The sequence below is a fragment of the Aphelocoma coerulescens genome, chromosome 27 (assembly GCF_041296385.1).
Source record: "Aphelocoma coerulescens isolate FSJ_1873_10779 chromosome 27, UR_Acoe_1.0, whole genome shotgun sequence".
In the NCBI taxonomy this organism is placed as follows: domain Eukaryota; kingdom Metazoa; phylum Chordata; class Aves; order Passeriformes; family Corvidae; genus Aphelocoma; species Aphelocoma coerulescens.
The window spans coordinates 3,585,073-3,610,670 of record NC_091040.1 but is presented as its reverse complement, the minus strand read 5'-3'; the positions used below and the strand labels follow the sequence as shown (position 1 = coordinate 3,610,670).

The 25,598-nt window shown below is 40.3% G+C and overlaps 1 protein-coding gene across 6 annotated transcripts; it reads left to right on the top strand.

Moving 5' to 3' along the window:
* The first annotated feature begins 40 nt into the window (after positions 1–40).
* MPP3 (MAGUK p55 scaffold protein 3) lies at positions 41–25,557 on the top strand. Of its 6 annotated transcripts, none has more exons than XM_068996264.1 (18): positions 41–135; positions 4,499–4,608; positions 5,837–5,955; positions 6,446–6,523; positions 8,562–8,642; positions 9,165–9,302; positions 10,226–10,307; positions 11,113–11,198; positions 12,670–12,744; positions 13,716–13,912; positions 15,529–15,593; positions 18,481–18,519; positions 18,950–19,114; positions 19,780–19,860; positions 21,213–21,306; positions 22,050–22,158; positions 23,018–23,140; positions 24,070–25,557. In XM_068996264.1, the coding sequence occupies exons 2-18, from the start codon at positions 4,584–4,586 to the stop codon at positions 24,250–24,252; spliced, it is 1,740 nt and encodes a 579-aa protein (XP_068852365.1). In that variant the 5' UTR covers positions 41–135; positions 4,499–4,583; the 3' UTR covers positions 24,253–25,557. The 6 variants fall into 6 exon arrangements, with proteins under 6 accessions (XP_068852365.1, XP_068852368.1, XP_068852367.1 ...); XM_068996267.1 differs by lacking the exon at positions 41–135 and adding an exon at positions 1,359–1,646 and having other exon boundaries at positions 22,050–22,131; XM_068996266.1 differs by lacking the exon at positions 41–135 and adding an exon at positions 1,483–1,646 and having other exon boundaries at positions 24,073–25,557.
* The last annotated feature ends 41 nt before the right edge of the window (positions 25,558–25,598 follow it).

The following is a 25,598-nucleotide window of genomic DNA, read 5'->3' as shown; positions in this document are numbered from 1 at the left end:
CGAGTGGGCCGGGGCGGGGCGCGCCGGGTGCCGGGGCGGGTGTAACGCCAGGGCCCGGGGCCGGTGCAGCGTCGGGGGTGTCTGGCCGAGCCCCGGCGGGCAGGGCGGCGGGGCCCGGAGGAGGCACAGCCGGAGGTGGGTGCCGCTGCGGTCCGGGCGATGGATCGCCGGCGGCTTTTTGCTGCCAGCCGCGTGCGATCAGCGCCTCGTTCCGCCTCAGGGACCCCCGGGGTGAGGCCGAAGGGTGACCGTGCACAGCCCGGTTCACCCTGAGGCCCGGCAGCGCAGTTCGGGCTGCCGTCGGTGACAGTGACGATGTGCGCGGCACCGAGCCCTCCGCTGAGAGGCCGCGCTGCCGGCAGCAGTAGGAATTTTAAAGGGGAACCGTGAGGTAGGTCATCTCTTAAACAAAGAAATGCAAAGATGCTAATCCTCGGCCCGCGTTTCAGGTAAAATAAGTATTCCAAGTAAAGCATAGTCTTTACCACAGTGAAGCCTGGTCCATCGGAGTTAGACTGGAATTATGTCTAGGCATTCCTGCTTAACAGAGAGAAGCTATTCTAAAGACCCTTTCCTAGATGCTTAAGCGGCTACAATGCAGCTGTCCTGTTTTTGCTGGAAATACTAAATCAGCAGTGTTAAATATTGAAGGCATTAGAAGCTCGAAATGGTGCTATGCAACTGACTTGCCCCTCCACTGCATTTATTATTTTTAATGTCAAAAATAATTACTATTTTAATTCTCAGCTGTAGATGAACAGGTTTGAACAGCTAGAATACTCTGCAAGCTAAAACTCATCTGTTCCTAGCCTGTTTCCCAAATAATACTATTCCTTTTCTCAGAAAAAAAACCCCAACTCGACCTCTGTAGAGTCTAGCAGATACTGTGATTTTTCGTGACCCTCACTTTCTGTCTGTCCATTGGCTACCCCCTTCATTGAGTACAGCTTTTTGTCTTCACCTTTAAGGCCTGGATCGCTTCTTGAGCATGCCCTGCCATCTGTTGTATGCGGTCAGCCCGTCAGCTTCTGCTCCCTTGATTCCTGGGCACCATTTGCCCCCCGTAATTTTGAACACACTTCAACGCCGTGCCCCCTTGGGATGAATCCCTCTATTAAATTAAAAAAAAAAAAAAAAATCGGAAACTCTCTGCAGGGTCCTCTACGTCTTGCAATGCCACAGCACACCTAGCAACTGCTCGCTAGTGCACCAGTCGGCGATGCACGACACTCAGTCCCCAAGGGTGACTTCACCAACGGGGCCTCTGGAAGCCGGGCCGAGGCAGCGCCCAGCTCCGCACGGCGCCCCGGCGCTCCCCCGGGGGAAAGCCGCGTCCGGAGCCGCCACTCCTGGTGCGAAACCCCGGAGCGGAGCTGGCAGGCGCTAAACGTGACGCTGTGCTCACGCCCCGATTTCGCTGCGAACCGCCGGCGCGCACTGCAGGACGAGCCAGGCGGGCTGCAGCAGCCCCCCGAGCAGCCCGGCCGCCCAGCAGGCCACTGGCAGCTTGGGGGAGGGAGGGAGGCGTGCGTAGAACGGCTGTGAGGGCGCATGAGCGAGGCGCGCACCGGGTTACGGGGAGCTCCGCGGCCGGCCGGGGCCGCCTCCAGCGCCGCACGAGCCCAGCCCGGGGCCCGCTCCCGCAGGTAACGGCGGCCCGGCGGCAGCGCTGGTCCCGGGGCGCGGCGCGGTGGCCGCAGCGGCGCCATTTTGCAGCCCGGCGGCGGCGGGCCGGGCTCCGGGGCTGCCTTCGCGGCGCGGGCCCGGCGTGACGGGAGCCCGCGGCTCTGCTGGGTGTGCCTGGCGAGCTCAGCCCGAGGTCGAGGGCTCGGGGCTGTCCCTGGTGGGTGTGGGTCCGGAGTGTGTTCGCCGAGTGCCGTCTCGCGGCTCGGGAAGCAGGTCAGGAAGGGCCGTCTCGCTCCTGGCGTGCGGGAGGTCCGGTCCGGAACGTGACCGCGCTCCGTGCGCGGTCGGGCTGTGAGGAGGTCTGGGCCCGCAAGTCTCGCCTCCGGCAGAGTCAGTGGGACCCGAGCTCGCATAAAGCTCTCTCCGGGGTGGGACAGCCCTCGGGGTTGCCTCGCCGTGCTCTGCTCGTGGGGTGTCGGGCAGGACCCCAAAGCGCCGATCGCGGGCTGTGTCCGGGCCCGAGCGCTGGGCCGGGAGCTGCGCCCCTGAGGTGGGGGCTCGGAGGAAGAGTCTGGCCCCGTGGTGCCCAGCAGGGAACGATGTACGATTTTCTCCGTACTTCGGTCAGCCACTGAGCAGTCTCTCTTTTCGTGTTAGAGCAGGTACGGTACCCCGAGAAAGACAGCTTCGCTCAGGTTTGGACGGGAGGAGCAATCCTGTGTGGCGATCAGCTACATCAGCTATGGCCCGATTAGCATACAGATGTGTTTTCTGACAGGATCGCTAGGGCTATGAAAAATGTTAAAACTGCAGTTGCTTTCCGAAAGCAACTATAGTTTTGAGTGATACAATCTGGATTACAGAAGCTTTATGTTGTGTTAGGCTGTGAACCACAGTAGGTTTATTTTCCAAGGTAATGGGGATATGCCAGATCATGCTATGCTTCTGTTTAATCTCCTACTTTGACTCCATGGTGAGCATCAGTTCAGTTTATTTAGCCCTTTCCAGATATTAAAAGTCCTTTTCCTAGATAAGAAAGGTGCTTCAGGCATTCAGTCTTGGGAGCAGTTGGGCAAGGATATGTGTGAAAAATTAATTAGGGTTTAGGTAGATCTTTTCAAAGACAAAAAGTGTATTTGAGCCTATTCATACTACAATGATGAGAGAACAGATTGATGGTTTTGAGACCCATCTCATATCTCATGCTAGGACTGATTTGAATACCTTTGAGAGTCAGCCCTGGGTATGGAAAGCTTTTCATTCTTTGGAGTGTTCATTCCAGGCAGTCCTGTGTAACGGGATTTTTACAGAGCATGGAAGATGCCTCTAGGGGAAGCCTCCATTTTGATTGCTGTGCCTAACTCGACTAATTCTGATGCTCCCGAGTTTGCTGTCAGGTTTTTAAGATGATAAAATGTGTGTTTTCCAGATTCCTGTGTAGGCTGCTTTTTCACCAAGAATCTGGAAAATTACTTGGCTTTTCGTGGGGTTTGGTGCTAAATAGGTTTGACTGTAGGAAGCACACATTATTGCAAAGATAAAGCATGCAATTGAAGTTCTTTCTCTTAAAAATTTGAGATTTAAATATGTGCCAAATGAAATGCCATAGTCAAGGAACCAAAGCAGTGGAATGAGTTGCCTGTACATTTCTTTTGGCATGAAGTGTGTGTGTGTCAGTGAAATGTTTACTTCTTATAAGCAATGGGTAATAAGAGTGTTTAAATAAAGGTGTGGTATATATAATCCACTGGAGTACAATCCATGGATTAGAGTGAAATTTCAACACTCATTTCATTTACTTAGGGAACTCCAGTTATGTTTTGATGCCTAGATGGATTAATTAATTGTAGTGGTAGAAAATACAGGGTGTAAAACACAGGTGACTGTTGAGCTTGGTATTTCACCAGGTTGTAGAGAAATTTGGGAATGTGGAAAATGCTAAATAAGTCTATGCTAATTTTCCATGCAGTACTATGGTATTTTCAGGCAGCTAGTCAAAAAAATTTGAATTGGCAGACCATCAAACTTGTTTCATACAATCAAAATGTCAGAGGCTTATCTACAAATAGAAACACAAGGAGCATCCTTTATTGTATTCAGCAAAGAGTTGGAGTATGTGTGCTGTTATGGAAGTTTATTTTTATGCAAATATTAGTCTAATGGATTTTATAAGCATGAACAAGATTATAAGTGCCTGAAACACAATGTTTCATCTTGGACTGGCAATTATAAGCATAGATACAATTTTGCTTTTTTACAAATAACAAAAAAAAATTGCTCTGGAGTCATTTGCTCTCAGTGGCAAGAGAAATCTGCAACAGAAGTATCTAAAGAAATGTCTGAGCAGTAGAAGTAGCCTTATTTTTTATAATATCCATAGTAGCTGTGACTGGGTTGATGGAGTGACAGTCCTGCTAGCCTCCACGAGCTGCATGTAACTGTAGCATAGTCTTCATCAGAATAATCCCAGGGGCATGGAGATTTCTTTGAGATGTGCTTTTAGGAAGCCCCAGAACATCTTGTCACGTGGCATCTTCCTGCATGCTCTGTTTCTGCATTTGATATTTTCCAGTGCTTTTAAACATCCCTTCTTTTCTGGGTTTTTTTTTTTTTCAGACAGTTATTTAGACCTGTTAAAACAGTCTTGAGAGATACTCTCTTCAGCCTCAGCTTTATCCAAGATACAATATGGTTATTACATAACCTAGTATTTTTCTTTTTGTTACTTGCATAGCAGAATAACTGCAGAACTCGGCTTGAATCAGGTTAAACTGAAAACTGGAGAGAAAGAGGTTCTAGGAATTTGCTATTTTTACATGCTTGACATTTTTCTCTCATGATTGAGCTTAGGTATTATGTTTGCTCATTTCAGGACTGCCTCTGAATCGAAGTCCAGAAAGAAGAAACAATCTGTTGGTTTAAGTTGAACATTTGTCTCTGAGATTAAGAACAAAGCCATGCCAGTGCTTTCAGAAGACTCAGGTAACTAATCTGCATGCTTTCAACAGAGCAGTGACTGAAATGTTACCATATGTATTTCACACATAAAGTTAATTCAAATTGGAGTAAAATATAATAGAATTAAGATAATTCAACTGGAGTTTTTAGCAATTACCTACATACAGGAAGGTGGAGTGTAAAAGATGAAAATTAATAAAGTTGGCAGGAAACAGTTTCCTAAGAACCTTAGAGCACCTGAATATATTCTGATAGACCTGAATATATTCTGATAGACAGGCTCATGTAGACAAACTTGGACCTCTCAGTGTAACAGTGCCTTCTCCACCTGCTTAATAAAGATCAGCCCATATATATCTGCTGCTTGCTGTGTCACTTCTTAATATTTTCTGAACAGGGGTTGATAAAGTTTGTTAATATTCTTCCTTTTAACTTAAAGTAATAGTGACTTCATTCAAGGCCACTTCACTAGCTTGTCCAGTATGCTACCCAGGGTGAAGTCACACATCCTAAATGATACTTAGCATTAAAGCAGAAGTGAGTTTGAGTCTCCTGGATCAAAATGCACTCTGAGAATAGCCACAGGAATAGATTTGAACCCCCTCCCCCCCCCTTTTTTTTTTCTTTTTTTATTTCCTATTTTGTTTAGGTCTTGTCTTCCCAGGCATGGTTCACCAGGAAAAACCTAGCATTTGTCTGGCCCTGTGCACTGCAAACTTGGGATATTGATGATTTAAACACTTTTTTAGAAAATTAGCCACAAGCTTTGCTTCCACCACAATGGAAATCTACACCAGTCCTTTCTTCCTCTGGTCAGGCTTCTTACAGGTGCCTCAGAGGCAGAAAGGGCAGGATAACACTTTTAAGCAAAGTTGCTGGGGAAGTAGAGCTGGTACCTGTGCAACAAAGGTCATTCAGTCATTTTGAGAGTCTGCTGTGGCACTAAAAATTCAAAGTTTGTAAGAGGGCTAGTTGTTTTGAAAACAAAGGGTAATAAACATGAAGTGGGTAACATGACAGATAATGTTTTTCAAGATATATATTGCTTTGTTAGCTTTTGCCTTAATGTGATGCTGTGTTTGCCACTTAGGAAGGGGGCATTGCAAAATGAGTGGTAAACAAGTCTCTCTGCAAACTTGGTGGTCACCAGTATGGTACCCAAGTAAATGTAGTGGCTGTTAAGGCTGCAGTAGAAGGTCCCATGAGAAATGCTGGGTAGAATGTTTCTGTTCTGTCCTGAATCTAAATTTAGGATTGCATGAAACTTTGGCCCTTTTGACATCTCAACTAAGACCCGATTCAAATCATAAAGAGGAAATGGGATTCCTTAGGGATGTCTTCAGTGAAAGGAGTCTCAGCTACCTGATGAAGGTAAAAGTTTACATTTATGTATGTACATTTTCCTTACAGTTTACTTTTTCTCTGTTCCCTTGATTTATCAACCATTTACTTTGCCAAAGTTTTTTTTTTTTTGAGAATTCTGTATCAACCAAAGCATATGTGTGTTTAAGCACAAGGATTAATTATGTTTGACAGTTAGCATATTTTGTTCAGAAATAAATTTTTCTGCTCTTCTTGCTAAAATGAAGATACAGTGCGCCATAGCTAAAAAGTAGTGTGAAATGGCTTCATTTTTTCCTTTATGCTCCTAAAGTCTTAACAGATTTTCTGACTGTCTGAAACTGCCATGAGCAAAAAGAAAACTAAAAGACTCCTAAACAAAACAAAAATAACCCAAAGATTATTTTCTGACACATCTCAGATAAATTATGTTCATTAAATAGAAAAATATTGCAGTGTAGGTATATTTAGAAAGTTTTGTGTCTCTGTGTAGAAATATCCCTGCATAATTTTTTTTCAGATTCATGAAAAACTCCGTCATTATGAAAGACAGAGTCCAACTCCTGTTTTACATAGTGCAGCAGGATTAGTTGAAGATGTGAGTAAAAACTCTTGTCTTATAATTTTCCTCTTATTTAAGCCTGCTTTTCTAAGAAAACAAAGCTTTGCAGTTGTACTATATGTGAACATATTTCTCATCTTCCCCAGCTGCATTGTAATCTGTTGGCTATGATTAATCAAGGAAATGAGAGCTTGAAGATACCAAGTCATTAAATGTCTAGTGAAGATGGACACATTCAGGCAGAAGGAAAGGATTTTATTAAAGGCCTTCATGAGGGAGAGGCTGCAAAAAGCATTCAGTCCTTTCTTGACAATAGGCTATCCCAGCTAAGCACTCAGTCTTGCATTCAGACTTAAAACCATTACAACCCAAGCAGCATTGCTGTTGACACAGTGGTTTGGGTTGGAGGGACCCTGAAAGGTCCTGGAAGGTGATCTCATCCAACCACCCAGCCACAGGCAGGCTCACCCACCACTAGATCAGATCGCTCAAAGCCCTGTCTAACCTGATTTTGAGTATTTCCAGTAGTGGGGTATCCAAAACTTCTCTGGGCAACCTTGTTCCCAGCATCTCACCACGCAGATGTTCTAGTGTATCACCACCTTCATCATAAAAAAAATTCTTCCTTCTATCCATTTTAAATCTGCTCTCTTTCAATTTAAAACTGCTGCCCCATGTCCTGTCACTACAGGCCTTGGTAAAGAGCTTTTCTCTTTCTTGTAAGCCTTCTTTACATACTTAATGACAGCTGTAAGGTCTCCCCAAAGCTTTATCTTCTCCAAGCTGAACAATCCCAACTGTCTCATCCTTTCCTCATAGGAGAGGTGTTCCAGCCCTCTGAGCATTTTCGTGATCCTCCTGTGGATGCACTCTAACAGGTCTGTGTACTGGGGACTCTGGAACTGGACACTGCTCTAGGTGAGGGGGTCTCATGAGAACAAGAGGAGAGGGAGAGAATCACCTCCCTTGACCTGCTGGCCACACTTCTCTTGATGCAGTCTGGGATACACTTGTCTTCCTCGACTGCAAGCACATATTCCCGTTGTGTATCTGATGTTTCATCTACCAGGATCCTCAAATCATTCTCCACAGGGATGCTCTCACTCAGTTCATCCCCCAGTCTGTTCACAGAGCAGAGTTGTGTCTTAGATTTGTGTGTAACACGATGCCATGTGCCTGAAAAAGTGAAATTTACACTGCATTTGATGACTCTTTACATGTACTTATTTTCTACCGTAGTGTAGGAAAGGGTGGTGGAAGGTTTGGGAGCTTAAATATCTCCCTTTTCAAAGTCAGGAGACCCCAGTGCCCCATCTTAACATGCAGCATACCCCCTCTCCCTGTTCCCAGATACAGTGCACCATCTCCACAAGAGTTTCAGCATTGCTACCAAGTCATACAAAATTTCCATCTTCAGAATAGCAGAGAAGTTTTTTATAGAGCTATATGACTTCCCTATTTAGAACCCTTAACAGGGTAAGGAAATCTCTTTTGCCTCAATGCATTTTCCCTTCCTCCTCCCTCCTCTGCTTTCTTTCTCCTCCTACCCAATCAGCCCAGGGCAGGAGTGCCTCCATTATTTCTCTAAGCTTTTGTTTAAAAGGCCTGAGACTCCAGGGCATACTTTGGTATCCAGGTTCTGCAGGGGAGCAAGGGAAGTGATGTTGTATGTTCCACACAGGTAATACAACATGATTGCAGAAAGGTTTAAAGTCTTTTATCAAATAATACAAGCACAAAAGTGTTGTTTCAGGGATCGTTTACGTATTCCATGTAGAATTGAAAATTTCAGAACTCGCTCCTGAAATTATATTGATGGAATAACTCTTAAAATGTTATGTTTAGGGATCATGATCCTGATTCCTAATGCTGTCTTCTGTACTATCTAATAAAAAAAGCTGAAGAAGCTTTGGTTTCTTTCAGGTTTCATGCACTGTGGACTGGGATGGGTTTTGATCTGTGCACACTACTTTGATGGATGATAGATGTTAGCAAGCACTCGGCAGAAATGTAAATGCATGATCTTGTTCGGTGGACTCCTTTAATTTTGAGGTTGTAAATTTTTATTTTAAAGGTAATAGAAGAGTTGCAGACAGCACCAGTGAATAATGAAGAAAAAGAGCTACTTCAGCTGTTGTCAACACCACATCTCAGGGTAAAAAACACATTGGAGACCTTAACAAAATGCCTTTGCAGAATTGCAGTAGAACATTTTGTAACAGAAAAGTTGTGTTGAAGCGTCCCTAGGAGAAAAGAAAAACCTCCTGCAAAGTAGTTCTATTCCACTGGGATTTCCTGCACAGACTTTAGGATGCAAAGGAAATTGAAAAGAGACAGCGTTGGCCTTTCCTGCAGAATGCACCACGCTGTCTTCCATTCCTCCCTTCCTTACTGTTTGCTGAGGGACCAGAAAGGAAAGGGATACCTTCTTACTTTTCATAGTCCACTTTAAATTTTTTTAGGCTGAGCTTGGTTGTTGCCTGGATTTATTTTAAATATTGACATATACCAGTATATGGTTTACATGATGGGTAAGATAATTGCTAAATCTGCTTTGGAGGATTTGTGGTGAGGGTAGAAAGGGGGAGGTTTAAGTTTGCTGTAATACTGGAACCATGAGAGCTGGGAATTGCAGTATTACTCCATTACATGGCTGTTTTTTATTTCCTTTATGCAGGCAATGCTTGTAGTACATGACACTGTAGCACAGAAGAACTTTGACCCAGCCCTTCCACCTCTGCCTGATAATTTTGATGATGATTTTGATGAGGAATCAGTGAAAATTGTTCGGCTAGTGAAAAATAAAGAACCCTTGGTACATATTAGATAATCCATCTCCAGTCATAAAACCATATAGTGCAAGAGTGTTATTGTGAGTATGCAGGAGATACCTGAAGATGTCATCAAATGGCCTTCAGAAACTGGGAGTGTTCTGAAGCTCATAAAATAACTTTAAAAAATTTGGTTAATGCACCTTCACAATTGTGCATTAAATGCTTAAAGGGCATGGGTTTGTAATGCCAGTTAGCACAGGAAACACAGTGAAGGAACTGTATATTTTGAAGCAATTATGCTTATTATATGTGTTAATTCTTTTCATACTGTGGCTAACTTTCAATGACATTCACTTGCATGAAAGTCAGTGATCTATGGCAAGAGTATGTTTGATACCTGTATGTAGGCATTATATTGTCAAGGTGCTAATTTTATACAAATGGAAATGGAAAAATTGATTCCCTAAGAAAAAACAGTTGTGTTGGGAAAGAAATCTGCTTTTTGTGTATCACAGTAGAAGAAGGGAGCAGTGACTGAATTCCTGATTAAAGCTTTGTATTGCCAGCAGAGGTAGGAGGAGGAAAAAAATCTCATTACTTGGCTTTTGTTGTTTTTATATATAAAAGTGCTGACTATATTGTATAAAGACTTAGAAGAGGAAGAGAGAAACTTTGTTACAATAAGCTGTTTTGCACACTTGAGTGACTTTGATGACCATAATAATGCAGGAAGTGTAAGCACTTAGCAAAGTCAGCAGAAAGGAAGGTGTGTGCACCTTCCCATAATCACTTGGCATGGGCAAAACTTGAATAATGGTGGAGATCATCAAGGAGAAAGAGAAAATCCATAGAAGAAATTAATTCCAGTTTAAAAGACATAATAGCATACACGTTATTTCACTGGTTGCTGAATTCAGAGCGAATTTCTTACATTTTTTTGGGTGGGGGGTATGTTTTATTTCAGGGAGCTACCATCAGAAGAGATGAACATACAGGAGCTGTGATTGTAGCAAGGATCATGAGAGGTGGTGCAGCTGATCGCAGTGGTATGATTGCAGTAGTACATTTCTGAAGTTGCATTTGTAAACCTCTAAAGCTTCCTAAGCATGCACTTAGCATTTCTGTATCTCATCAGTAAGCTGTTAATGTAATTACATACGATTTTTTTATTAAAATGGCCATTAGGAAAAAATGAAAACAGATGGAAGAAGCAGGTTTGAGCTTTAAAAGAAAGCAAAGAATGTTTTTTAATCTAGTTGGTTTATTCGGTGTATCATGTGTTGTTTTCTGTTTGCTTTACTGAGACATTCTTTTATGTCAGTTAACAGCAGCTATATATACAAGTACCACATTTCTTATTGAACTGGATAAACAAACCTAAAACTTGCAGAGCCTCTTCATGGCTTGTTAAAAAAAAATTTAGTCTAGCTTTCTTTCTGGGGCTGTGTAGTACTGATCTGTCAGTGGACAGACATGTCATTCCTGCCTTTACAGGCAGCAGCGTGTCCCCTGACTTTATAAGACTTGGTTGCACTCATTAAACTATTCCAGTTTTGCATGATACTTAATACTGATCCTAATAGTGATTTTCCAGAGTACCCTGCCACAAGTTGCCTGTCTGCATGCTGCTCTTCTTTGAGACTGTGCTGCATGGAAAGAAAGTGCTGTAATGATTAAAGGCAGGAGACTTCAAGGCACTCATTTCCAACAAAGGCACTTGGCTCTAGTACTTAATCCATCAGTCTGGATGAGGGAGGAGAGGAAGTACATTCTAATGACTTGGGCTCAACATCACAGGAGTGGTGCTTTCCAGTCTCTAGACCTATTTTAATTTACTTACCATCTTTTCAGGTCTTGTCCATGTTGGAGATGAACTAAGAGAAGTCAATGGTATTACTGTGCTTCACAAACGACCAGAAGAAATAAGTCAGATTTTGGTCTGCACTGATTTTCATTTCAAGATCTTTTCTGTTTGGTGATCTAGTAGTTACAGTAGATGATGAAATTTAACCATGAGTTTAAAATATAGAGCTAAAAGATGCAATCCCTGCTTGTCTTTGCATTAAGAGTTTTTCTTCTCCCAGTGGATTAGTCTTCTCCTTTTGACTTCAGAAACTTCTGCGAACTGGATTGGTACCAAGTAAGATACAAATACAAAGTTAACGTGTTGCTCTGTCAAGAACTTCCCTTTAATGCTTTGTTTATGACAAGCAAACTGCAAATTATAAGTACATTCCTAAAGATGATTCGTAGTGTGGTATGTTAGGAAGCTGAAGAAAGTCTTGTCCATGTGTTCAGTAGAGCTGTCAGTCTGTTCTTTACCAGCAGATTCCTGGTGACATGAACAAATTCTTGCTTCAAGCTTCTCTAACATGAACACCCACAAATCTTGGTAGAAAATGTTGTAGCTCTTCCGCTTCTTTGTCTCTGACTTCCCTCTTGTGGCATGGTTCCCCCTTGTCTTGGTGTGGAGTGGAGTTAGGGACACAGTAAGGAGACTGGCAACACAGAAGACTGGCATCAGTTCCATCACCTAATTTCAGTTTAGATCAAAATAATCCCAAATAATGACAATGACTGCATTTAACTTGGGGGGTGGGGGGTTGTTAAAACCACTTTGAAATAGTGTGTAAAGTTTTATTTATGGGGACCTTGGGATGCTATTCATCTGTCCTCTGTAATTTCTAATTACATCTGTCCCATGTGAACTAATGCCTGAAGTGTAACACTTTCCTTTCCATGGTTTATTTTTTGAAGAAAAGCTACAAATGTTTGGCTGTGTTTGCTTTTTAATCTGTGCAGAATTGCAGGCTTCTCTACAACACAGTTCATCTCATGCAAAATAGAGCATCTAAAATAGATAAGATAAACCCATTCTAGACTTCTGAAGGAGCTGGAAGTGCTTTTTAGTTCACTATAACTAATAATTGTCATTTACTAGTAAAGATTTCTAGAGTGAAAGTAGATGTGTGTTTTATAGATGTTTGCATTTCACTCTAACCAGTTAGCCACTATATGGAGAAAACACAGCAGTGTTTTTCAAAGCAGCACTTTAAAATTATTAGTCTGCAATAATTTAAGTCAGTGTCGTACTAAAAGCCACAGAAGTAGTTAATGTCCTGTGAACTGTAGCCCAGAAATTAATGCAGCTGCTAAAAGCAAACAAAGGAATTTTAGTGCAGGTCTTAATATGTTTTAGCCCAGTAGTTCCTGTGGATGTCTCCATGGGCAAGACACTGCTGTGGAGTCATTCAACATTATGCTAGTCTCTGTAATGCAGTTAAATAGTGGATTAGCTTGTCCTGTTAAGAGTTCTGAGAAGGAGATATGCTTAAACAGGAGCATGAATAGTCTGCATTGTATCCTTGTCCTGCTTTCAAAGTAAAAATCCATTTCTGTTTTTCTCAGGCTCAATCTCGAGGGTCAATAACATTAAAAATAATTCCAGCCATCAAAGAAGAAGATCGTCTGAAGGACAGCAAGGTATGCAGCTGAAATACTGAAGCACATCTTTACAGCCTGGCCTCTCTGTAAATGCACCATTCCTGCTGTTCCAGTGGGAAGTGCCACAGACACATAATTGAACTACAAAGATAGGAGAGTGGTTTCTTCTGCAGTACCCTTTTATTCAATTGAATTACTTGCATGACTCTTCTCCTCTTCATCTTGGCACATGTTCTTTTATAACATTTCTGAAATCTAGCCTCTTCTTTTTGGTTCATGTAATTAAATTTGGTGTTCTGCTGTCTCCTCTTACCATGGCAGCTGCAGTCTGTCCATTATCTCTGGGCATTTTGCCACTCACTTGAGTGAAAACGGACCTCTCTGCAAACAGAGCTGCATCCATCATGTGACCCCATCAGCCCACTTCATCTGCCCTCTGTGACCAGCAATAACTTACTGCTCACCTGGCCCCTTACAGGATTCCTCTGTCAGTCTCTCTGCTTCCCTGCTTTTGGTTGCTGAATTTTTCCCTGAAGCCCACAAATCACTTTCTAAAGTGTTTCTGCTGTTATGTGTTAAATAGTTTAAAGATACAAATCCGAAGTTGAACAGTAGATTTTGATGCATTAAAAGAACATTTTAAGGACAGTCTTTACAACTGGGCAACATTGCTATAAATCCATTTTTATTGTTTCCTCCCTCTCCTTATTTTTTTTCAACCATTTCTTCATTGCATTTTGTACTTCATGTAGATTGTGATCTGTGTTTCTTGGGACTTTGGTCTTTTGAGTCTCATCTTCCACAATGCCAATATATAATGGCTGGGTGTGTGCTGGAAAGTTAATTTATTTTTCTGCATAAGCTTGCTAGGTGTCCATATTTTTGAGTGCTTGAAGGAGGGATAAAGAGTATATATGGTTAGCAGTGTTAACATTGGGGAAAGCCTTTCAAAGGCAGCTTGAAATTCCAGATAGGACAAGAAGAAATGACATGTTAACTTTCTTTTAAAGGTGTTTATGAGGGCACTTTTCTGCTATAATCCCAAAGAAGACAGAGCCATTCCTTGCCAGGAAGCTGGGCTGCCATTTAAAAGACGACACGTCCTAGAAGTTGTAAGCCAAGATGATCCCACGTGGTGGCAAGCCAAGCGTGTCGGGGATACCAACCTCAGGGCAGGCTTAATCCCATCTAAACAGTTCCAAGAAAGGTTTGTCAGCAAAGATTACAGATTTTTTTTTTTCTTTCCCGTGGATATAGTGTCACATTGATTTTGTGCTGGGTTTTTTTCACAGAAAATGCAGGGCACAGTCATACCAGGGTAAATACAGCTGCTTAGAGGGAAGTGCTAAAAAGCTGCATCTTCTCCAATTGTATAATAAACTTCCTAGCTTGATTTGGGTAGTTTGCCATTGACTTAATGCTTTGTAGCATGAGGACAGAAGCACGTGCTGAAGAAATGTGTAGGAAATGAAATGTGAATTATCAGTCTCTTAACCCTCTTGGCTTATGGAGACCCTGTATTTCACAGCCTTGTACTTCCACTGACTTATTGTAACTATTTTGAATTTATGCCTATAATAATAATAATAAGGAAAACTTTATCTGATCTTTCTTCTGGCTCCTAAGAGAGTATTTAGCTTGGACTGGGATACCTTCTAGAGCTTGAAGTTTCTCTGTTTTCACAGCAAGATACGTGTATCTTCTACAGCAAAAATATCCCTCATTTCTTGTCTTTACACTACACAAGTCCTGTATTTGAGAAGGAATCTGTTTTAAGCCACTGGTCTCACTTTGTGATTCTTACTCCACATCACTATATATGTCATCCTTGGATTGTGGGTGTTAAAGATGTGGGGTATCCAGCAGCTGAACACGTCTGATGCTGTTGCCTGCATGCTTTCCATAAGGTTTCTAATTGAAGTCTTGGCTCCACTACCTGAAAGCTCCTTTGAAATGTTAGGCAAATTCTGCCTGAGCAGCTGTTTCCTTCTTTCTGGGCATGCATATATGTCAAAAAATGCTGCTGCACTGCTGCACTGCAGTCTTTTTATTTTTTTAGATGTTGTAAACATGTAAAAACGTGGGAATATGGAAATTGCTTTGGTGTCTGTTTCCCCTGAGTGACTGTATAAATGCCTGAGCAGCATCTTTTGTCTGTTATAAATACTGGTCTGTTGCAAAAAAAACACTTTGGAAGAAATTGTGGTTCCAATTGCCAGCAGTGAGGGGTTTCTTGAGGGCTGGATTTCTGTGCTGGATTGTTGGGGTATTTTTGGTGTTGGATTTTTGGTAGGAGGTGTTGAGCAAATAGGAATTGAGATCTGGTTTGTGATTTTAACACCTAAGGATATTTTACTTGAGACTCAGTTCGTACATTTTCATACAAGCTGGGGGACTTGGTTTGTTTACTAGTAAATAACAGAAAACTTTAAATTGTTCTGGGAAAAGGTGGATGATTTCTATGTATGCATAGCTGCAATGACTGTTCTGGCCAAAGGTTATCTACTTTTCTTAATGTTGCAAAAAAGATCATGTGGGCAAAAGGGAAATAAAAAAATTGGATTGATGAACTATTGATTTCTATGCTCTGATATATGAAAGCATAAAATGTTTTAGAATCTTCTCTCTCATTCCCATATCAGTAACAATCTGTGACTGTCAGTTTTAAAGAAAGTCTTTTAAGTAGTTGAATCAGAGACATTTTAATGTTTTTAAGAAAGAGCACTATTTCATTCTTTATTTTCAATGCTATGTGTATAACATGCTATAAATTCTCTATAATTCTGAGTTTACATATCTAAAATACAATGATTTTCTATTCAGACGACTGACCTACAGAAGAACAACAGGCACTCTGCAGAATTCCAGAACTCCAAAGAAACCATTATGTAAGTCTGTTGTGTTCTTTCAGTGGTGTTTTAACTGATACTAAATTCTCAGTATTTTTCTGTTATTTCAATAATGATGTGTTTGAGTGTATTTTACCACTGATTGATCTTTTGAATACAATCTGCCATTGGTTGATATGCATGGACCCAGGCTGCCACAGGGGAGGATTTGGGTTTGAGCTTTATCCAGTGTTGCTATTGTCTCTTGTTTTCAAAAAACATAGCTGTCCTTCTCTTCCTGCTCTCAAGAACATGAGGCCTTACATATTTAGATGCCTTAAAATTTGCTAGTGTTCACACTTTTTCTGTGGTTTGAAACTTGAAATTTCGTTTCAAGAATAACTTAATGCATACTTCTCGAAATTCTTATATAAGTGCATGAAACTACTCTAAATTCCTATGACTATTCTAAACTCATATGACAATACAGTGTACCTTTAAGGAAGAGAAAAATCACTGGAGCTAGAAATACAATCTATATTTCAGGCTTAATGTTATAGAGCTGGTCTTAAGTAGACTTCAGAGTGATTCTTGTTTACATCTCTGAAGTCTCTGTCACTGAATTAGTCACCAAAAAAAAATGCTACTTGTGAGGAAATTGCCAGTAAGTGATGGAAAGCATAAGGTGTTATGGTTATCCCAAAATGTGTTGCTGTTGCTCCTGGGTACTTCAGCACAGGCACTCTTGATGTGGGGAGAAGCCCTGTGACTGTGTGAAACCAGGATTGTGCTAGGACTGCCACCCTCATGGAGACAAGGAATCAGGAAATTGTCCCTCTTGAGTAGTATAAGTGAATTGGTGCATGATGAGATACAGGTATTGTTACACTACAAGGAGGGAAGATGCTCAATCAAATTATAAAATAGCATTACTGATTTAAATGAAGCTTTTCCAAATTAGTTTCCATTGCATTCAAATTAGGAGGCATGTAATGAGAATTGCTGCTTAAGCTTTATCTCAGATGTTTTTGAGACAATTAAGCTGATAATTGGTTATAATGCTAAATTCCAGCCCAAAATTCTTTAATCAGTTGACGTGGGTATTGCACTGCAGTATTTTTTTACACTAGAAAAGCCTGTTAAGCAAATCAAACCAGAAGAACTTTCCTTTCCATTTTCTCTAATTTTGCTCAATTATTTGTCCATCTTTTAATATCTTCCCAACTCTGCCTTTCATGCTAACTATAGATGATCAGTCTTCTGACAAAGGTAGGTACTCTCCTAACTCACTTTCTGTCCAAATATAAACAACCAGTGTATTGTCTAAAATACTTGCTACAATTCCAAAGGGAATAGTAGATATGTTGTTCCTAGGACATCTTCTTTGTGAATTATCATTTAAACTAATCTAATTCAGATTGATGACTTTAAGTAATGATAACTTCCAAGTTTGCTTCTGATTCAAGAGAAAAGATTTGTCTTCTGATACATATTTACACATTCTGTAGGTTTCTGAGTGAGGTTCAAAGTTAAATGCAGTCTTTCTATCTGGTATGTTTAAAAAATAAAGAAGTATTGGGGTTTAACATTTTAGGGCACCTGTACCAATCCAAAGTGATTTGTCTTCATTGTTCATTTGGACTGCTGTGTTATTTTCATTATGAGCAACTGTGTTGGGCTTAAGCAGTTTATGTGTCACTGTACCAGACCCCTTTCCAAATATCAGGTATTTCCTGTTGAATTCTGTATGCTGTGATTTTTGTTTCACATTACAGTTGCTTCTTGAGGTTCATATTCCAAGTATTAGTATTCCATCAGCTTTGGTGAAAGTACTAATCATATTCTGTAATTAGAGTATAGCAGTCATGGCCAGCTGGCAAAGTCTGAAAGAGCCTACCTTCAAGAGCAGAAAATAGCTCTGATCTTAGCTATGGATTGATGTTATTGCTATTTGTACTTTATCTTATGTAGGCATAATGTTTCAGGAGTACACGTTGGCATTGCTTGATTACAAACCTGCATGCAACTGTTCATTAAAAACCAAAAGCCCTCTCTTGATTGGCACCTTTTGTTAAAGGTTTAAGCTGCATATATTTTTGCTTATGTTTGGGTTTATCCCAGAACCATACACCACCACCTTAAAATGAGTAGAGTTCTGCAAATATTGCAAGGGCACAGGTGCCTAAATGTTAACAAACCAGGTACCCCTCTTTCAGGAAGTATGAGAACTCAGTATTTGTTTTAGGATTGCAGTGGATTTTATTGCAGCTAAGTATCATGGTTTTGTTATGCACACTTTTAGGGGCCTTGGGGGTGGTTGTAATTTGAGGAGGAATAGATTGGGGCTTTGAAACATGTTATTTTACATACATGCATATGACCAGAGCATCATATCTTTTTAATAAAAAGAATTAATAAGCAATGATAATTTAACTTGGTCAAAATGAAGGGGGTTAGAGTTCTTCTTTGTCATTTCTGATCCCTGTTTTTCAAGCCCAAATGATAATGTAATATCAGAAGAGGCAATTTTCTTACATAATCATACTCATTTATAAAGTTATTCATTAAAAAAAGAGTTCTGTGTTTGTGGAGTCTTCTTTTTTACCTAAGGCTGAGTATCATACTTTTACCAGCAGCACTAATCAAATGTCATGAATGCTGAAAAGCATAAACTCTGGGAACTGTAAATACCAAGATACAAAATTCTCTAGCTCATTATCAAAGTCAAGGATTTTTTCAAATACAAACCACTAGCCAAGGCAAGTATTGTTTTGGTATCAGTAATGTTTATGGTAAAAAAGTATGTGCAAACAGTGCAGGATATTAAATTTCTTTTCCTTGCCAATGAGCCAGACTTGTATCACAGGCATTGTCTAAGATATCTCCCTCCTCCCTCTCACTCTCCTTTCCCCTACCCTGCACTCCCTTGCTTTTTAATTTACAGAAGACTGTGACTGTGAAGGATATTTCAATGGACACTACATAGGTGAGTAACCAAAAACCCCTTACATCTTCCCTAACACACCCACCCCAAACCAAAATGAAAACAAAAAAACCCCACCAAATAAAACGCCCCAAAAACCCCACTTCCACATTAAAAAATTAAAACTGGACTATGTCTATTAATTTCCCATTAACATTACATTAATAAACTAGATTATCACTGTGAAGAGGCATAATTGGACTTTGGCATAACCAGTTCTTGACAGTTTAAGGTTATGTGAGGGGTTGGGTGCTTGGTTTTCTATCCCATATGCAAACATTTCTCCTCTAATATTAGCATATATGCACTGATTTGATTAGAAACGAAATTTGTGGGCATAACTCATATTTGAAGACAATAACTTGTAGCTGAACAAGCTTCAAAATCTGGATAAGTGGAGACATGTCAATGAATATTCTGTTTTTCTGCACAGCTGGTTTACGCAGGAGCTTTAGATTGAGTCGTAAAGAGAAGGAAAACAACATGAATGAAGGCAAGCAAGCAGAGCAGGCAGATGGAGCTGAGTTCCTAACGTATGAAGAAGTCACAAAGTATCAGCAACAGCCTGGTGAACAGCAAAGGCTGGTGGTTTTGATTGGTAAGATACCCAGTTGGTTCAAAATTTTTCATCTTTCTCCCTCTTCCCTTATCCTGTACTTCCAGAAGCTTTCTTGAGATGTTTGGTTCATGGGTTTTTGTGGTTCTTAAATGTTTTTTCTGATTTTTGTCAGAACTCAGTCTTTTATTTTAAATTACATTAAAAACAAAGAAAAAAAACCCAAGGAATCAAACTCACCAAATCCTTGTAAAAATAATGATGCAGGACTATTTCTCATTTTTCTGATTCACTTCCCTTTGGTTGTTACTCCAGCATTTACTTAGGCTGTCAGAACTACTAATGAAGAGGTAGATGTTAGAATTATCTAACAGGATTTTGCATGCAGTTTTAACTCAGCCTTGTGTTGAGCCAGTTTCCCAGGATGCCCTAGAATTCAAAGGTATCTCATAGAACCAAGTGCTGAGATTACAGATTTTTTGACTTAGTGTCTGCCAGAGGATTGTCCAGCAGTTGTTCTGGGAATTCAGTTTGTTCCTGATGATGTTCTTCAAAGCAGAGTATGGCAGAGCAGGTCATGAGGTCTCTCATGAAGTGGTTTCTTCAAGCACACTCCTGAATCATATTATTTGTGTGAAACTGATACATTTATTTTCTGCTGTATTTCATTTCACACAGAAATCTATCAGTCAGTTTTATTTTATTAGGTTGCTTGGGGGCCAAGTTAAGTGAGCTCAAGCAAAAAGTTGTGTCAGAGAACCCACAGGAGTATGGTGTTGCAGTTCCACGTGAGTAAAATTTACTGACTTGTGTTTGTTGCATCTTTAATCCCTAATTGCTGTCTAATGAATGTGGTGCCATCTGCACTGATGATAAATTGTGTTCTGACTATGCATATTTATGAAGTACTTCAAATAATTTTTCTCATTGTCATATACTGTGTCTGCCTTTGATAGTTGAATAAATCATTATGTAACTTGGCACATATGCATTTTAGAATTCTGTCAGCTCAGTGGGGTTTTTTTAATTGTGTTTTCCTAAGTGGGCAGATTGCATTTTGCAGTGTCTGTTAAAAGAATGAAAAACCTAATACAGGAAGAAAAAAATGGAGTGTGACTTGCAGAGAGAGCTGGTGTGATAAACTAGCATCTGAAGAGTCAGCCAAAACATTGTGTGTTTAAAAGAGGGTGATTTTTCTTGAGAATAGCATTACAGCTGCAGTTAAAAAAAAAAGCAGACAGCAATAAACCAAGTCAAAATTTGGGCAAGATTTTAAGTTGTTGATTAGTATATCTAGGCTGTTCAAACAAGCCAGTCAAAGTAATAGAGAAGTTAGTGATTCTTGCATGGCTTTGTGGCTAGAGTTACACTGAGTTTCTTGTACTGGATTATTTTCTAAAAACAAAATCCATTGTTATTTGTATTCCCCAACAAGCTACTTTTTGAATCCAGAAAATTAACATTGAGGGCACTGTTTATATGTTATTTAAGACCTTTAAAAAGTTTTTCAGGCAGACTTCAGTAAGTTAGCAGAAGAACTCAGATGGATAATTCCTACTTGAATTTAAACACATACAGAAGAAGAATAGCAGACATTACTTTAATGGTCAGGCACAGATTTGTAGAATGATCATCAAAGCTTCTCCTACAGTAATAACAATTACTAAAAGAAATTACACCAAGACTAAGGGACTCTCATAGTTATGCAAACTTCACAGTACCTTGGGAAAACAGCCATCAATATTCTTACTGTAAATTCAAAAGCAGCATAATAGAACTTTATATATGTCCTGGTTTTGTTTTTGAGCTTTCCAAGAAAATGAGAGTCCAGAATTCCAACAAGTTACACTGTTTTCTGTAGGATATCCTGCTGCATCTACCAGGTGTAAGAAGGATGCTTCCTAATTTCTTTTTGCTAGTTACAGCACTATTGGGAGCAAAACAGCTTCATTTTTGGTCATACAGTATTTGAGATTGAATTTAAAACAAAATTATGTGGTTTGATTTATATTTTGTTCATTTGAATTTGCCACTGTGTAACTTTCTTGTTGGAGGTTGTGAAAATGTGACTGGAACTAAGTAGAGAAAATGTTTGCAAAGGCTGATATGTCTCCCATGTCTCGCTTCCCTTCTCTTCTAGATACAACAAGGTCAAGGAAAAGTCATGAGAGAGAGGGAGTAGAATACAATTTTGTTTCTAAGCAATCATTTGAGACAGATGTGCAGCAAAACAAGTGAGTTAATTTTAAAATACTGGTATAATTGACTATTTAAAAATATTGCTTGTCCAGTCTTACATCATATGAATACCAAAATCGGGTGGCCAGTTGGATTAGCTGTATTAGAAGGATTCAGCTTTCTAACTAAAAAGCTCTTTATTGAGTCTGGACTGTTAGAGCAAACTGAAAAATTTAGCTAGAAGCCATTTAGGAATAACATTAGTAGGAGGCTCCTGAGTTAGAATTTAAACCTGCATAAGTGTTGTGATTGGTCAGAATTTAATCTAGTGAAAGTAACAGGTATTTAGTTGGGCCTGCTCACTCTCTGTTTAATATGATGGATTAAAAGTTTTATTCACAAGTCTACTTGAAAGTGTGTGGAAGAGTGAATCTGTGGCTATACTGACCATTCTGTGAGCCTGAGCGTGTTTCCTCAAAGTTCAGATTGTTACTAGTCTCCCAAAAGATGGAAGAATTGCAGTCCATTTCCTTGCCAGCTTTGTTCTATTTTCTGTGAAAAATATCCTTTCTTCTTCCCCTTTTTGTGCTGATTAGCTATTAGTGATATATGAAGAATTGCTACTAAGCAAGGAAGGGGAAAAAAAGTGGAAAAAAATTAAATCCTTACTTACCTACCCCTGATTTTCTGCCTTTCTCCTCCCTGTTTGACTACTGTGACTTCACAAAACAGCTGTTAAATGTTCTAAGTTAAATATTCTTAATATTTTTTTAAATTTAAAAATGTCTTGACTTTTTAGATTTGTGGAACATGGAGAATACAAGGAAAATTTGTATGGTACAAGTCTGGAGGCAATCCGATCTGTGATGGCCAAAAAGAAGGTTTGTTTGGTGGATGTGGTACCTGAAGTAAGTTCTGCAGCTTATTTCAAAGAAAGCAAATATGATTTACTGCTGGCTGACAGAATAGGGCTCTTGGGAAAGCAGGTTACAGTTCCTACATGTCCAGCTGGTACAGCCTGGATGTCTCTTTAGATGTTGTCACTGTGGGACTTTTCCCTTGCTATGGGACTAAAGTGCATCACTGTCCCAGCCTGCTCAGGTCCTAGACAGAATACTTAGAGCAGGGTTGTTTTTTACATTCTAGTTCTGGTTTTAAAAACACTGGCCAACACACACACATGACACACACCCAGGGCTCTCATTTGTAGGATCCCAAAGATACAGGAACAATTTTTGAGTGCAGATATGGAATACAGTAGCATTAGGAATCACCCCAGGACACTAGTGTTGTAAGCAGTGCCAGTAGACCTGCTCTTAATACTTTCATACTGTGAATTAATACTTGAAATTTTGATTCAGATTTTGTAACTGGGCTAGGAAAAGACTCGTGGTACTACCTCAGATGAATTCCAAGTTTAAGATTTGCAGTGTTTGGCTGCTTAAGAGAAGCAAACCCTAATTTGCCCATGAAGTCAGGTTTTTTTTGTACTTGCCTCAGTATTTTTTGCCATGTCCTTGCTCCTTGGAATCACAGTGCAAAGCAAGGTGTGCTGTTAAGGCCATGTTCCATGCACACAAGAGTGTGTTAGCCAGGACACTGGCATGAACTTTTGTTTGAAGAGCAAAAGATGGCTGTGGTCAGATGTGTAGTACACAGGACTTCACTGTGTGTCAGCCTGTACCAGTGAAACTATTGAAACCAGTCTGAGTCTGTCATTGACATGCAGCAAAAAGAAGTCTGATAATAAAAAATATCTGTTCACAGGCAGTAAAGCACTTGAGGACTCCTGAGTTTAAGCCTTATGTTATCTTTGTGAAGCCTCTCATTTCAGAAAAGAAAAAACATGTCTTAAAATCTCCCATGTCAGAAGAAATCTCAGCCCCCCTTGTAAGTATTCTAATTTCTAATCTCTTCTTTTTAGACATGAAAGAAGTATTTGGGATAGCACTACTATTACATGAAAGAGCTTCTCTTCCATGACAACAAGAGTTAAAGTGGGACCCTGAGTAGGTCCTGTGCTCATACAGCCTTTCAGATGGAACTTTAGAATGGAATTTTTGACTCCTTATATACTCAAGTTTTAAAGTAACATGAAGCCAAGTGCCAGTCTTCCATATGGATCTGGGTACATCACCAAGGCTGCAGCAGGGGAAGTTGTGACTGAACTCAGATAAACCAGTAGTCATTTTTTACAGTTCTGATGAGCAGCCCCAGCAATGGTAATGCTAGCCAGCTATTCCTTATACCTCCAAAGTGACACCCACACCAGTGTCACACAGTGTTTTAATGGTGTGCACACAAAACACAGTCTGTGGATGTCTTCTGAGGATCAAACCTAGATCAGCTGCAAATAGGTGATGTGTAAATCTGAACAGAGTGCATAATGTCATTACTTTGGTAACTTAAATTTATGTTACAGAACTTTGTTCACTTGGTAAGTTTTTGTGGAAGCCCTCAAAGTTACTGGACTTGGGACAGTGCATGCAGCATTCCCTTTCAGTTTTTGAGGAGTGTGGTTTCCATGTCTTAGGTTAGGCAGCAACTCTGAGTACATAAAATGCAGCATCACCATTTTATGTCCCTCCTGTAACATATTTCCCCCCTTCCCTAAGGTCTCCTGCATTTTTTGGAACAGCTACCAGTAACATACTGCTCCATGAGCTGTTTTAATATCTTCAATACCTTTTCCTAATGGTAGCAGCTTTTGTTCAATGTTCTTTTCTCTAAGTAATGACTCATTGTGCTAAAATACTTTAAAATGCTAGTAACTAGAAAGACATGCTGTTAATGTCATACCAACATCTTGTGTTGATCAGCAGGATGAAGAACAGCAGGAAATTATTAATTCAGCAGCATTCATTGAAGAGCAGTATGGCCATTTAATTGACACTGTACTGGTGAAAGAAGATCTCCAGAGTGCATGTAATGAGCTGAAAAGTGTGTTAGAGAAACTAAACAAGGATTCATTTTGGGTGCCAGTCAGCTGGGTTAGGTCATAGCTTGTTACCATGTTTAAGGGAAAGATTGTATAAAAATGTTTTGTAAATACTTGAAATAGAAAAGGGGAATATGTTGAATTTGCTTCAAAACTGCTGGTCTTATCTAGAAGGCAGTACATAAAGACTGTATGAGGAAAAACAACAAAGTCACAAGCTGACACTGCCTTTCTGAGTCAAAATTTTGAATAGCAGCTGTCCTTTCAAAGTCAATACTCAGACTAAAGAAGCCAGTCCAATCTTTAGACTGTAAATAGTGCATTTTGTTACAATGGAGTTTTGCAGAGGCTCCCACACTTCCAAAGCATTCTCGTGCTGAGACACTGTGGCTAGAAAAAAACCTCAGAATAAAGTACCCTTTGGGAACAAGCTGGGTGGGAAGAGTGTTCTTTGGAGAGTGGTTACACCGTGTCACTTACTCTGAAGTTCACCTGGCTGGGTGGCCAGGAAAACATGCTTCCCTTCACACAGAAGCATTGATTGCAAATCCTTTCCAGTTAAGCACTAAAAACTAGGCCAGCTGTAGAAGGGGGTTTTGTGTGTCCATCACACTTCCCAGTGCTCCATGTTGTCTTGCACCAGTGTTAGTCTGCTCATCTGTAGCTTATGCCCACTGTCCCAGTCTCTTTCCACTGACACAGGGCAAATGCTAAACAACTTGTGAGTGTACCTGTATGACTGGCCAGCTCATAAAACATAGATTTTTATAGTGTACATGAAAACAACTGCATATGGTTCTAAAATAAGACATTTAAGAAGCTAAGTTTCTGCAAAATATCTTTGCCTGTGCTGCCTGATGGGATACAGCCTTGACACCAGTGGAACAGCTCTAAAAAGGGCACTAAAAGGAGGAGCCTGAAGTAATAAATAGCTGAGCTACAGCTCAAAATCATCATCCTTCCAGCATTTATGACTTTTGTTCCAAATCTGGTAAAGGTTTCCAGAGCATCTGATTGGCCTGAAGAAGAAATCTTAACTGGTAAAGGACTTCGTATATATTTGAGGAGACTTGAATATACAGTATTTTTAAGTGGGTCTTAATAAGAAGATGCAGAGATGATTCTGGAAGTAGCTGTGCTTTATAATTGGGGGGTGTGAGGGAGAGCATTGTACAGGTGCATGTTAGCTGTAACTAGTTCCTATTTTCACTTGCCTGCTGAGGTCTAATACTTCCTGTGTATTGTGCCCTTTAAACAAGACCTCTTGGTGTACCAGTCTTGTTCCTTATCTCTTAACAGTATGATGTTATTCTTGTTCCATGACATTAAGCAGAACTAAAAGTTGCATATTAAAAGCACATTTCTTACATACCAGTGTCACTGAATCTACATTATGTCTAGCCCAAAAAG